Source organism: Phyllostomus hastatus, unplaced genomic scaffold, assembly GCF_019186645.2.
Source record: "Phyllostomus hastatus isolate PE091 unplaced genomic scaffold, TTU_PhHast_1.1 phas_scaffold_182, whole genome shotgun sequence".
Lineage (NCBI taxonomy): Eukaryota > Metazoa > Chordata > Mammalia > Chiroptera > Phyllostomidae > Phyllostomus > Phyllostomus hastatus.
In genome coordinates, this window is record NW_025334013.1 from 21,425,498 (window position 1) to 21,439,594 (window position 14,097).

Here is a 14,097-nt window from a genome sequence, read left to right on the forward strand (position 1 = left end):
ACAGAAGGTGGAGAACCGGAATAGGCTGTGCCGGGGGCAGTGGTGGAGTGGAGCTTCATGAAACCCAAGGAGAAGAAGCAGAGGAGGGGTGCAAGGAGTGATCAAGAGGAGCAAGAGGATAAAACATGGGAAGTCCCACTTTATTTAGCAACCAGCTCACCGGAGTCTTTTATCAGAGGAGTTAATGGGTGGAAGCAGAGACCAGCTTTCAATGGTTTTGGAGTGAACAGAGGGGAGGAAGGAGGGGAAGCAGAGACAATTCCTGAGAAGAGCTTGCCTCTAGAAGAAATAAAGGATTGCCCTGGCCAGGTAGCCCAGCTGATTCGAGTGTGGTCCCGATACACCAAGGTAGCGGGCTTATCCCCGGTCGGGGCACAAACAAGAAGCAACCAATGAATACACTAATAAGTGGGCCAACAAATCAATGTTTCTCTCCCTCTCTAAAAATCAATCAATAAAAAAATTAAAAGAAATAAAGGAGGTAGCGGGGCAGCACCTGAGAAAAACCAGAGCCTGCTCGTGGGCTGGGGAGCGTGCGGGGAGGGGCCGAGAGAGAGCAGAGGAGGGAAAGCAGGAGGGCAGAGGACAGGGATCCAGAAAGGCCCTACCCCTGACTCTCAACAGCTTCAGAGGTAAAAAAAAAAAGAAATTATAATAGCTAGCTCATAAATTACGGTAAGATTAAATAAGAATATATGTGAAACCACGGAGCACTGTAGCGGGAAAATAATAGACATTCTGTAAATGCCAGCATCTCTCCTTTTGGGGACTCTTGCACCTCTCATGGGTGGAGAACCCCACGCCCAGCAGACCTGTGCATACTCACCCAGAGACCCACGTCTGAAACCCGCAGCTGCTCTGACCCCTTGGGCTCCCACCCGGGGGAAAGGTACATACATGTTAAATACCAGGGCGATGACGTAGTCTGGTGAGACGGTCACTTTCCAGTCACACTCCTTGCCTGGTGGGTAGGGTTCTGGGTAATTTGGGGACAAGATGACTCCTGATGGTCCTGTCAGGTCTCCCCCGCAGGGGGCTGAGGAGAGAAGACGACAAGGGTAAGACTGTCCCCTTTGTGGGTCATAGTGGAACGGGCATTCGTAGGCACGGTAGGAAGGATGGAGTCTGACCTGCCTAAGTTAACATCTGGCTCTGGAGGCCAAGGGGTGGAGTGTGGCGGATATGAGGTTTTACCCGGAAGCGACAGGCGTGTTTTGGCACTAGAGGCAGGGGCTGCACAACACTGTGAATGTACTGCCCACCCAAAAATGACTAATTTTATGTTACGTGAATTTCACCTCAAAGAATTATTCAAAACTCAAATCTCTGGCTCTGCCAGTCCCTGGCTGTGTGACCTTAGAGAGCTGACCTAACCCCTCTGGACCTCAGTGTCCTTCTACTGCAAAAGGAGACAATACTTCCTTCATGGGGTGGCTGCAAAGGTTTTGGAGATGCCTGTTAAAGCACCTGGTGTGCTGTAAGCAGTCAATACCTGGAGACATCATGTGTCTTTCAGACACATGGGAAACCTGGTCTCCTCCCACTCCCTCACATCCACTTTCCAGGGGAGCACTGTGGGTATTTACCAAGAGTTCTGGTGCAGTCGAGGTCAGGAGGAGTGGCAGTCATTATCAAGGTCACCAGCCAAGCGTGCCGGCCTCCTACACTGCTGGTGCTCTTGGCGTCTGCATGGAGACTGCAGGAGCCTCCTAATTTTCCCAAAGACCTTGTCTAAGGGCATGGATGCCTTAGTAGTAAGGAGGCACTACGAATACCCAATTAGTCCATGGTGGTCTCCCTCCCCTGAAACGACAGGCCTTCCCAGCTGGTGGGGAGAGGGAAGGGGGCCAGTGATACAGCAGGCTGCTCACCCAGAGCCCCCCAGGGCTCCCAGATCCTGAATCAGGTTCTGCAGTAATTGGCCGGGTTATTGCACTGTAGCTTGAAGGTTTGATAAAGTGGAGGAAAAGATGGCCAAGACTATAAATACAGCTTGGTTTGAAAACCACAGCGCGCCGTCGGCGACTGGCAGTGAAACAGGAAAACAGTGAGGCCACAGGAGCACAGAGAGCCGTTCGAGAGGCCCAGACAATCCAAAACTGGACATGGGGTAGGAGCCAAGGGCGCATCCTAGAAGGCTGACGCGAACAGCAGCCGCTTGCTTGTCACAGAGCTGAGCTTTATGGCCGCACGGTGCAGCAGAGCAGTGCTTACAGGGCTGGACCAACCCCCACCAGGGTTTCTTTAAAAAATGGTAGGTCTTCAAGCCAGGCCATAAAAGTCCCGACATGGTTGAACATAAAACCTGAGTGGTCATAAGTAGTGTGTTTTTTTTTTCCTGTGGAAAATATATCTCAAATACTGACTTGAGTACCAGGAACACTCAAGTGGGCTCCCGTTAAATGTCAGACGTGTGAGCTGCAGCATTTTGGATACCTTATCTCCTTTCGGTCTCCTAGCAACTCAGTGAGGTAGGGGTTATCCTTCCTGATTTAGAAAGGAGGCACTGAGGCTCGGACAGGTTACGTCACTTGCCCAGAATCACTCTGAGACCCAAAGCCGCATGTGTCCGGCTCCAAAGCCTGTCATTTCCCCATTCTTCTCTACCCACTCAGAACCAGTGATGGCAGTGGGAGTAGACAGGAGTGTCCCTCCCCACAGGCCAGCAGCGGACAGTCCTGGGTACAAGGGATTCTGTGAGCAAGGCTGGTTCCCTGAGTCAGGGCTGCCCTGCATCTCACTTGCTTCTTCTCACTGAGCCTTCCCTAGAGAAGGTGGTTGGGTGAGTGGGACAGACCAGAGGCCTGTACGACCAGCGTGACACTGCCCTCACCAACGCGAGACGGTGTTGCCCAGCCCGCAGAGACTGGCCCTGCCCAGAAACACAGTGCGACACAGTCAGTGAGAGGGGGAAACCCTTGTCATGTTGGCTGCCCCGCTCCCTGGGGGGTCTTCCCAGGGGGGCACAATGATGCCTCCATTCGGGGAAGGGCTACCAGGCCTGGCCTTCCTTCACAACTCAGGGGTCCCTTCCCTTACGTTAGCCACGGATGGGGTGATCCTGGGGGTTCCTGAAACTGCCTTTTTTTCCCTTGCCAACTCCCAACGTTAGCTGATCATTCCAAGATGGCTGAGAAGCGGGCAGGCTGCAGGTACTAAGGAGTGAGAGTTGTGAAAAAGGCCACTGATTTGGAAGGTATGCAGTCCTGGGTTCAAATTTTGACTATACTACTTAGTAGCTGTGAGTTTGGGCAAGTTTCCCCACCTCTCTGAGCCTCCATTTCCTCACCTATGAAACATACAAAAAAGAATGACGATGATCATGGCTTCTAACGCGTGTAGTGTTTACCGTGAACCAGGGCATACATCGAGGAGCTTCACAGTATCATCTTATTTAACCCTATGAGGCAGGTGCTTTCATTTCCCCCATCGCACAGGGGAGGAAAACAAGGCACAGGGAGAGGAAGTAGTTTGTCTAAGGCCACACAGCTCATTGTGATAAAGCCAGATCAGAACCCAGGTGGCTGCAATCCAGAATCTGAGCTCTCAACTTGCCACATGGTGGTTCTGTTTGCGATCACGTAGCTGCAATGTCCAGCCTGGGGCCCATCATGGGGATGACTCTCAGTAAACACTTGTTTTCTTCCTTTGCTTCCTTCCGATAATGAAGGGATGCCAAGGCCAGCCAGGCCAGAGCTGGCAATTATGGGCTTGTCACTGGGATTGCCAGACTATTTGAGAGAAGAGGTAGAGACACTCACGTTGTTGCCTGAGAAACACTCCCCAGGCCTCAGGGTGCAGAAGAATGGGTCACGAAAGCTGAATTAAACTCTTTGCCCTGCTCGCTGCGCATCTGCTGCTCATCAGCTTAACACAGGGCAGCCTTCCTTCTCCGCTTGGGATGGTCTTGCCTCAGGACCTGCGTTTCTGCGAGGCAAGCCTACGGAATTGCTGCTGTCTAGGGTGCTGAATTTGGAAGGGAACCCAGAGCTCATCTGATTTCTCTTAGAGCCTTCCCAGAACCCCCTTGACCAGAAGGAGTTCTGGGTCAGGGAAGGGAAGTGAATCCCAAAGCTCGAAAGAAGGAAAATGGGAAAGAAGGAAGGACGGAGGAAGGAAGGGGGGAAGGAGAGAAAGGAGTATTTTCCTGAGATTGGGGTTAGTTGCATGCTCACCCCATAAGGCTATGAGGAAGTATATTTACCATCACTTTACAGATGAGGAAACTGAGGCTCAGAGAGGTGAAGCAATTTTCCCACGGCCACCGAACTAGTGAGTGACAGAGCTGGGAACTAAGCCTGGATGTGTCCTTCACTGTCCACACTCCTTCCCACACGTCATGCCATGTAAGTGAGAACTGAGCTGACTCTGGAACGCAGATCTCACCATCCTGTCCGCTGTCCAGGCACCATGTCCCTGACACACACACCCAGGGGACTCCTAATAACCGCCGAGGGACAGGATCTGAGGCCCACCCTTGACGCCAGGCCTCAGCTCACGACCAGCAGAGGCGGGGGAAGCCTGTGTGGAAGGAGGTGCAGCGCGCGGCCGGGCAGGCCCTGCTGGGGCCCATGTGTCTCTGGAAGTCCCCTGCACCCATCTCCAGCAGGAGCCCGTGTGGACGGGAGGAAAAGGAAAGGCTCTGCCTTCAGGCTGATCCAGGTTTCAGTTCTGGCTTTGTCCCATCCTTGCTCTGTGATTCGGGGTGAGACACCCAAACCTGTCCACGTTGCAGTTTCCTCGACTGTAAAATGAGCGCAGCAGGGGCAGTGAAATGAGGTGGCATAAATAAGTGTCCAGTGTGTGGCCAGCCCACAGTGAGGACTCAGTGACTACTGGGTCCCTTCTAACACCCATGGCTGACACGGGAAATACATTCAGTATCTGGCCTGAGAAAAAGAGCCAAGTGGAAGTGAACACCAGGAATGTTGGCTTGTATGTCTCTTTCTTTCCTGTGCTCCTTGCCCTTCAGTTCCGCCCCCCCCCCCCACCAGTCTCGAGTTGCTAGGGAGCAGGATTATTCTGGCCCAACCCCCGCAAGCTACATGACCTTGGACATGTCTCAGAACCTCCAGTTCTTCATCTGTCACATGGAGAGATTTTTAAGACTAGAGGGTAGATCTACAGAACCAAACCCAGGTGACCCATAGTTTCCTTGGGAAGAGGAAGAGCAGGGTTCTTTCCTTTATACACCAAGCCTGTGGGAGTCCTTCTAGTGTTTCGGGTAATGGAAGAGGGTCACTGTGGAGCCTGCTGACCCTACTACCCGATGTGACCCACTGTCCACTTCCAACCTACTCATCCTGGGCCAGGAGAAAAGGATCAGACATGCCTGCCTTAGAAACCTGTGGACCGTTTTGGAGAGTGAAGAATCAGTAGCGTGTCGAGTGTGACTGTGTGAACATGTGTGTGTATACTCGCATGCATGCACATGTGCACACAAAGCACACTGCGTTTTCTGCATCTTTTCACTGTTCCAAGTCTCCCGGCCAGGCTCAAAATGCAGCTGCCACTTATGTGGAAAGAGGGGGTGTCTGGAGCCCCCCAGTGCTGGGACCAGAGGGCAGGGTTCATACCGATGCATGTGGGTGGGCTGGGCTGCCAGAAGAACCTGTTCTCAATCTTCACACAGCTGATCTCTGCGCTCCCCTGCAGTGCGTAGCCAGGGTCACACTGGAACACCGTGGAGTCGCCAGCTTCCCAACTGTCGCCGCTCCGGCTCCCGTTCTGTGGGACCCCGGGGTCATTGCAGGACGTTGCTGTGGACACTGGGACAAGAACACAGAAGAGAAAGTGGGATTGCCTTGCCATCAGCCAGACATCGAGGCTCCCAGTGCATCGCCCTCACTGACATCACCACGGCCATCAGCAGCACCACCGCCGTGATCTCCATCACCTCCCGACAGCGACGTCCGCTGTGGCAACAGTGCCACCCTCTCCGTTCTCACCCCCGTTTCTGTCACTCCCTCCACCACCGCTGGGACCGCCACCCATTCTCCCAGCATCTTCGCCATCACCGTCATCCCCATTGTGAGCTCAGAGCCAAGCGTGACCACACTGCCGTGATTGCAGAACTGAGTTCAGTTTGATTTAATGATACAAGACTGTTACACAGATATGCTTTGCAATTTTGTCTCATGTAGGTAACGTGATCAGTGTAAGGGAGTGACAGGATAATTTAATTTAAACTCCGAATTCAATCAGAGGGGGTGCCGAGGAGGTAGGGGGCCGGCTGCCTGAGCGCTGAGCAGTGGCTGCGAAGTTGCCTGGAATTATGGCGTCGGCTGAAAGCTATTCTCTCTTGCATGGCAAACCAACAAAGGCTCGTCAGAGTAGAACCAAAGAAAAATGTGATGTTTGCAATGAAGTAGAGGTTCAAAAGAAGCATATGTAACTGAGAAGGATTAAAAATTCAAGAAACTCAGAAATTTGGGAGCTGTGTGTCGTCTACTACCTACGCAGGGCAGTACAAAGCAGATGTTTTCTGAGCATACGCCAAATGAACGGGCGAGAGAAGGAACAAATGCGTGAGCGAGTGCACGAGAGGATGAATGGAGTGTCAGAAGAGGCACCGAAGGAAGTGGCGGGAGGGAACGTCCAGAGAGGGGCTCCTGAGGTGGCTGTCACCACCCCAGGCGCCTCCCCAGCTCCCCCACCTGTGTCATCGTGCACAGACTGGTTGGCAGGCCCCAGGGACGGGAGGTTCTGGAGGTCACAGGGTCAACACCGTTCATTTGCTTGGAGGGTTGGCTTTTCCTTAAAACTTTGGGGAAAACAACTTTTATACTCAAACAAGTGAAGTTATCATGGAGTGGACTGTAAAATTTGTATTAGTTCTTAAGCAAAAACTGGAAGTCTCAAGGAGATTTTATGCTTCCTACACCCCCCAGATCTTCTAGAAGTAGGCATTCACTCTCTTCGGCTACTGGGACTTCAGTGGAAAAGTTCAAGGAGCACCAGCCTAGGGCACCGCACACCCTCATATCACTAATTATTAAGGCCTAGGATTGTGTGGATGAGCCTGGAGTTGTAGAATCTAATCCCTTACACCCAACAATACCTGAGACAGGAAGCAACTAGCCCCACAGCCCAATCTGGCTCTGTGGCCGATCTTGTGAGTGCAGCGCTGTTGGGGCACAGGCCTGCTCACTGGTCTCCATCTGGTCTGTGGCTGCTTCTGGGCTCTGGCAGAGCTGAGCTGTTGGTCCTGTGGCCCACAGATCCTACTGTTGGCTTTTTTTAATGGAAAAAGCTTGCTGACTCCTAGAAGATGGTACCCTATCTCAAGTCCTCCCCTTTTGGACTTTAAAACCATCCTTCACTTTTATCCAGATTTCACTATTAATACCATCGACGATCTGCTACCACAGTGCACCAGCCGTAGTTGTAAAATCTTCTTCCAGCATTGCAGGCTCAGCCCCCGCCCCCACAGCCCCCAGGGCCCTTGCACAGCTGGAATGACCCTGCTGTAGACCTTTCTGATGCCAGCTCCATCTTGTCATTCAGGCATCAGCTCCGACCTCGCCTCCACAGACAGGCCTTGCTGGTCACCTTTCCCTGGGCTCATCCTGAAACCCCCTTCCATCAGTTCTACTACATCATCCCATTTTGTTCATTTTATAGCACAGTTTGTAGTCATCTTGCTAATAAATTTGTTGGCCTCTTTATTGTCTATCACTCACACATCTCTATGGAAACAGGGACCTTGGCTGTCTCGTTTCCAACAGTATCCCCAGGGCCTAGAACAGCACCCAGCACCAAGGAGTGCTCAGTAGTAACAGACTAGGCTTTCATCTCTACTTTTCCAGTGCACTGAACACATGTAAATGATTCTTTCGGGGGTGGGAGTGGGGGTGGGGGGACGGTGGAAAAAACCCTTACTGTTCTGGCCATACGCAGAAAGATTATTTGTATGGGAAGTGACAGAGTGCAATGATTAAGAGCCTGGCTTTGGGAATCAGACACCAGGGTATTGATCCAGGCTGGATGACCTCGCATGAGAAGCTATCCTGGGCCTGAGAGCCACATCTGCACCTTGGGTTAATAATGGTGCCCAAACCTTAAGGTTCCTGCGAGCATTATAAGAGGGAGTGTAGGTGAGGGCTCAGCATGGTGTCTGCTCTATGGATGGCAGAGATTATGCTTCCCTGTCAGCGCTCCCCTCACCTGTTTTCGTTCTCCCTCTCTCTTTACTGCTCCTGAATTTGAGCTGCTTGGCACAGCCCCCAGGGAGAGGCTGGATCACGTGGCCCAGACAGGATGTTAGATGTTACACAGTCATGTTTACTTAATAAAGCCAAGCCGGCACTAGTCCTCCCTGGCATTTCCGTAAATCCCCTGTCAAACACACTACAGAGCTAACACGGGGCGAGCCATCTTCTCTTCCCTAGGGTCGTCCTGGTATTTGCTAACCGATGACAGCAACAGGGAAGGTGACCTTTCCTGAACCTCTTACACCCAGAACATTGGCCCAGGTTGTCACTGCCTTCCTGGAGTCCAGGCTAGGTAGCTTTGCCCAGGGTGGCTTGCCCTACCAAGGAAACCCTTGCAATGTGAGAAAACGATCCATTTATTTGTTTACGTCTTCACGTGCCAACTGTTCAGCAAGCAGCTAGTGGGCACCTGCTGTCTGCGCTCCCTTTGGAGGAGTCTGATTGGCAGGATGTGCCCCCCACAGCCTCTACAGCAGGGGTTTCAAACTCATTTTCACGGGGGGTGGTGTCATTCAGCCCTTCGTAGGGCCCAGTGTAATTTCAACTCCTTAACAGTTAGGGAGTAGTTACATTTACACAGTCCTAAAGTTATTTGGGCCCTCTGAAGGCAACCGTGAGGCTGATGTGGCCCCCCGTGAAAATGAGTTCGACACCCCTGTTCTAAGGGCTTTCTGTGGGGTGGCCAGGGGGTGGGCAGCTCCAACACAACAGTGTCTGGAACTGACAATGCACTGAAGGAAAAGCAGTGAAGTGCTGAAAGTGCCATAGTTTACAGTGACTTATCCAGAGTGGGGAGACTAGAAAGAAGTGGCTTCTGAGATGACCTTGAAGGAGGAACAGTATTTCCACGAGCTGGGCAATGTACGAGAATGCAGCCGATGCGGCCGTGGGGAGGCAGGGCTCAGCAGTGCGCCCACCCGGGACTCTGTCCCACGCGGTGATGCTGAGGACGGAGTGGAGGTCAGACAATGCAGATCCACGGGGGAATCTGTCTCTACAGTTATGGGCTTTATTTTTTTTTTAAGCCAAGCTCGTTGGCTTGGGCAGAGTCAGAGAAAATACATGACTTGTTTAATTATGCATAGCACCCCTTCACCCCGAGAGGGCACCGAGCCGTCTCTGTAGCATTCTGCCCTCCTGGCTGCTGCGAGATCCTGCTATTGCTCCTTCCAGCAGTTTCCAAAGCTTGTTTCAGAACACGCGAGTCACTTGCGATAACTCAGAAAAAAGTCATCCATGGCCAAATATATTTGGGAATTGTGACTTACCAGCACCTTCTGAATTTATCTGCATTAGCAAACGGCCAAGTTCTGAGAGGTCCCAAATTACAGACAACCTCCTCAGGTCTGCCTCCACCACATGACTCAACCGTGCAAACTTCTTTTCCCCACAAGACCAATTGATAGTCCCGGAGCTCCAGGGAACAGATGTTGGGGAATGCTTTTCTAAAGTGACTCCCTTGTTGTCCCATGCTGGGACCCTAATCCTAGACAGGTTCAATGGCCCCCAGGGACTCCCTCCATGGGTGAATGGGTGCCATGATTTCAAGGAAGAAGACCCCCAATGAACCCTGCAAGGAGCTGCTCCTCACTAGGCTGGAAGCCTGCATTAGTGTTAAGTGGGCAAATTAATGAGTACAAAGGAACTCGATACTGGAGACTCTCATCTGCCCCACCCACAGCTAAACGCTCATCTCTGTGGAGAAGATGGACCATAAAAGAGCTAGGAACAGGGTCTGTCACCCCATTACAGCCAAGTGGGGACCAGAGATACATCTGACCACCCTTAGCTGGTACACGAACCAAGTGAGAACGTGGAGGCAAGGCCACAGCACAGGTGCCACACAGACTCGCTCCAGAATCACCATGGCAACCCCCTTGCACAGACAGACAGTGGAGTAAGGAGATGGTAATGAAGACAGCTGCTGTATAATAAACATAAGCACCAACTGAGGTAGAGTCACTTGTGCCGGGAGATGAGTGATGAGAGAGGCACTTCAGAGGAGATGAGATGATGCATCACAGGGAGAGGCAGGGCCAATCATATAAATTATCTAATATTGAGACTTGATGTTTGAGCATTGCCCATTTTTGGTAGCTCTTTGTTATGCTCCTCCATAACTGGCTACGGCAGTATATAATTAATGGAATGTAGATTATTCACAGTTGGCTTCCAGGCCTTTATTAAACTAAGAACCAGAACATACAACATGTCAGGTCAGTTCTTCCAAAACCACACCCCAAACCACTGGTGCCTCCATCTCCTCTGCATCCCTCCGTGCTCCTGTGTTTCGGACACAGCGGACAAGCCTCGCTTTGGAGCCTGCTATCCTGCCTCTGCACTGGTTCACGTGCTTTCACACCTAGGATGCCTTTCTCTCCTTTTCATCTCATGGGGCTCCACCCTGCTCCCAAGCCCAGCTCAGTGGCAAGACCAACCGCATGTCACAGCTGACTACTCCATGATTGAAACACCATCTTTTCTCCTGTAATTCATCTTCAGGTCTGAGCCTGGGTGTTATCTTTCTTGGAACCCCTTCCCGGATGCCCCAAGGTGAGCATCGGAGCTTATGTTTCTCCTCCAGATACTTAGCAATTTGCACGTGAGTGTCTATTAACCTGCCTGTCTCCCCCACTCTCTGCACTGAGTAAGCACAGCATGTATATTTGACCAAGAGCTAACCTTGCACCAGGCACATAGCAGATGCTCAATAAATACCATTACATGAGTGGAAAGATGAAGGGGAAGGAGGGGCTCCAGGGCGGAGGAAGGGAGGTTGGTGTCGGGCAGCAGAACAAACAGAGAAGGGCTGGAGGAAGGCAGGCACAGACCTGAGAACTGAATGGCAAAGCCCTGCTTGCTGGTGAAGAAGTCGGTGCTGAACTGTAGGACGACCGAGTTGAAGGTGCTGTGCAGGTCCCTGGGCAGGGCTGGGCCGCTGAGCTCCTTCAGCAGGACCCCGCTCTCCACGGGCCCGTCCCAGATGCGCAGCACGTCGTGGACCTCCTCCGTGTCAAACACCAGGAAGTGCAGCCTGCACGGAGAGAGGGGGCAGTGGTCAGAGGGGGCCCAGCTGCTCTGTCCAGGGCTTCCGGTTAGGGAAGACCATTCACTGAAGACTTGCAGGAGAAAAGACAAGGCAGTGTCCGGCAGCACGCTCGTAATTCCCATGCAGCTTGCCGTGCCCACGGAGTCACTAGCAATGGGACAAGGGTGAGGGGTGTAGGTTTGGTGCATGTCGTGTGTTCCTAGGAGCTTCACGTCGCCATTGTCAAACCCCACCTGTCTCCTCAGTTCTACACGACAGCCCCCGTCTCACTCCGGAGTCCCTGCCCACGGCATTCTAGGTTGTGAGGCAGATGCCGAGAATGTAAGGTCTTAGTGGGATAAAGGATATAGATAAAAACCACAAAATCAAAATTCCAGCAAGTTGTTTTGTGGATATTGACGAGCTGATTCTGAAGTGTACACGGAGAGGCAGAAGACCCGGAACTGCCCACACAACGTTGAAGGGAAAAAGAGGTGGAAGACCGATACTTCGTGACGGGAGGACCTGCTACAAAGCTACAGTAATCAAGCCGTGTGGTAGGGGTGAAATAACAGACACACAGGTCACTGGGACAGAACGGAGAGCACAGAAATAGACGTGCAGAAAAATAGCCAATTGATCTTTGACAAAGGAGCAGAGGCAGTGTCGTGGAGCCAAAATAATTTCTTCAACAAGTAGTGCTGGAACAACACGCAAAAAACTGAATTTAGATACAGACCTTACACCCTCAATGAACTAAAACGGATCACAGACCTAAACGTGAACCTGTAACTAAAACTCCCAGACGATAACATAGGGGGAAAACCTAGATGACCTTGGGTACGGTATGACTTGGTAGATATGACACAAAATACATGATCTACGAGAAAGCAACTGATAAGCTGGAAGGCATTAAAATTAAGAATCTCTGCTCTGCAAACGATAACGCCAGGGGAATAAAGAGGCAAGCCGAAGATCAGCAGAAAACATCTGCAAAGGACACATCTGATAAGGGGCTGCTATCCAAAATATAAAGAGAACTCTTCAAAACTCAACAATAAGAAAACAAACAATCCAATTAAAAAAGATGGGACAAAAGCTTTACCAGACATGTCACCAAAGAAGATATGCAAATAGCAAATAAGCTTATTAAAAGATGCTCCACATCATATGTTACCAGGGAGATGCCAATTAAAACAGCAGTGAGATACCACGACACACTTATCAGAAAAGCCCAAATCGGAAACATGGACACCAAACTCCGATGAGGGCTCTTGTTCGTGCTGGTGGGAATGTGAAATGGTACCCGCCACTTTGGAAGATGGTTTGGCGGTTTGTTACAAGCTAAACATACTTTTAACATACAACATAGCAATAACACTCCTTGGTATCAGTCAAATGAATTGAAAACTATGTCCACACAAAAACCTGCACTTAGATATTTAGAAGGTTTTATTCCTAATTGCAAAACTTGGAAACAACCAAGACATCCTCTAGTAAGTAAATGAATGAATACACTGTGGTACATCCAAATGGAATATTATTTGGCTCTAAAAAGAAATAAGCTATTAAACCATGAAAAGACATAGAGGACACTTCAGTGCATATTGCCAAGTGAAAGGAGGCATTCTGAAAGGCCACATACTGCGCCATTCCAACCATGTGGCATTCTGAAAAGGCAAAACTGTGGAGACAGTAAAAAGATCAGCCTGGGTGATCCAGGGCCTGAGTGAGTGGGAGGGGTGAATAGGTGGAACAGCAAGGATTTTTACAGAGTGGAAATACTCTTATGATACTATAATGGTGAATACATGCTACTACACATTTGCCCAAATCTATAGAATCTACAACATCAAGAGCGAACCCTCAAGTAAACTATGGACTTCGGGTGACAATGACGTGTCAGGGCAGGCTCGTCAACTGTACTAAATGTCCCACTTTGGAGGGGATGTTGATAGCGGGACAGGCTGTACATGCGTGAGGGCAGGGGGCATCTGGGAAAGCTCTGCGTCTTCCTCTCCATTTAGCTGTGAACCTCTGTCTGATCTAAAACACAGTCTGACCCAGCTGTGGTGGGGGCAAGGGTGAGCCTACCTCTTGGTTTCCCCAGAGCAGAACTTGGGATATTGGCTGTGCACCAGCTTGCCCCAGCTAATCCCTAACAGCCTGAGGAGGCAGGACAGGGCTCTCTGCGGGCAGGGTGCCCACTGGCCACAGAGCTCAGCAGGAATCGGAAATCTTCCAGAACAAAATGGTTCTGACTGCCAAAGCTGCCTTGGTTATGAGCCTGTGCAGCTCTCTCTCTTCTAATCAGCTTGTATTTTAGAATAATTTTAGACTTACATAAAGGTTGCAAAGATAATATGGAGAATGCCTATAGATCCGTCACCTTTTCTTCTATTGTTAACATCTTATATTTCCCTGGTACTTTTGTCACAGCTAAGAAACCAACCTTGGTACATGACTTTGAACTCAACTCCAGACTTTATTTGGATTTCTCCAGTTTTTCCACTGATGTGCTTTTTATACTCTAGGCTCCAACCTCCTTTAAAAAATATTTTTTAAATTATAAAAATAAGACACGCTCAAGGCAGAAAAAGGCGAACAATATACAGATGTATTGAATTTTTAGTCCCTCTCACATGAACTAATCTCTTTTCCAGAGCTTTCACTTAGTATTAGTTTTGGTGCACATCCTTCTAGACTTCTCTTCACTGTGCGCAAACACATTTTCCCTGCACATGGAACCAGGCTTTTACATAGTTTTTAAAGTAACCTTCTTTCTTCACTTAATAGTATATTATGGAAATGCACATTTATTTTTTCTACAGAAAAGTACATTGGTGTGTGTCACTA

General features: G+C 50.3%; 1 protein-coding gene across 2 annotated transcripts in view; it reads right to left on the reverse strand.

The window, feature by feature from the left end:
- The window catches only part of CSMD2 (CUB and Sushi multiple domains 2), a 550,409-nt gene that overhangs the window by 114,907 nt on the left and 421,405 nt on the right, over nt 1–14,097 (reverse strand). For both annotated transcript variants that reach the window (XM_045858971.1, XM_045858969.1), the window contains exons 26-28: nt 11,045–11,247; nt 5,577–5,768; nt 898–1,036 (exon numbers count right to left, since the gene is read on the reverse strand). In XM_045858971.1, the coding sequence (XP_045714927.1) occupies nt 898–1,036; nt 5,577–5,768; nt 11,045–11,247 (534 nt within the window). The remainder of the gene's footprint in view (nt 1–897; nt 1,037–5,576; nt 5,769–11,044; nt 11,248–14,097) is intronic.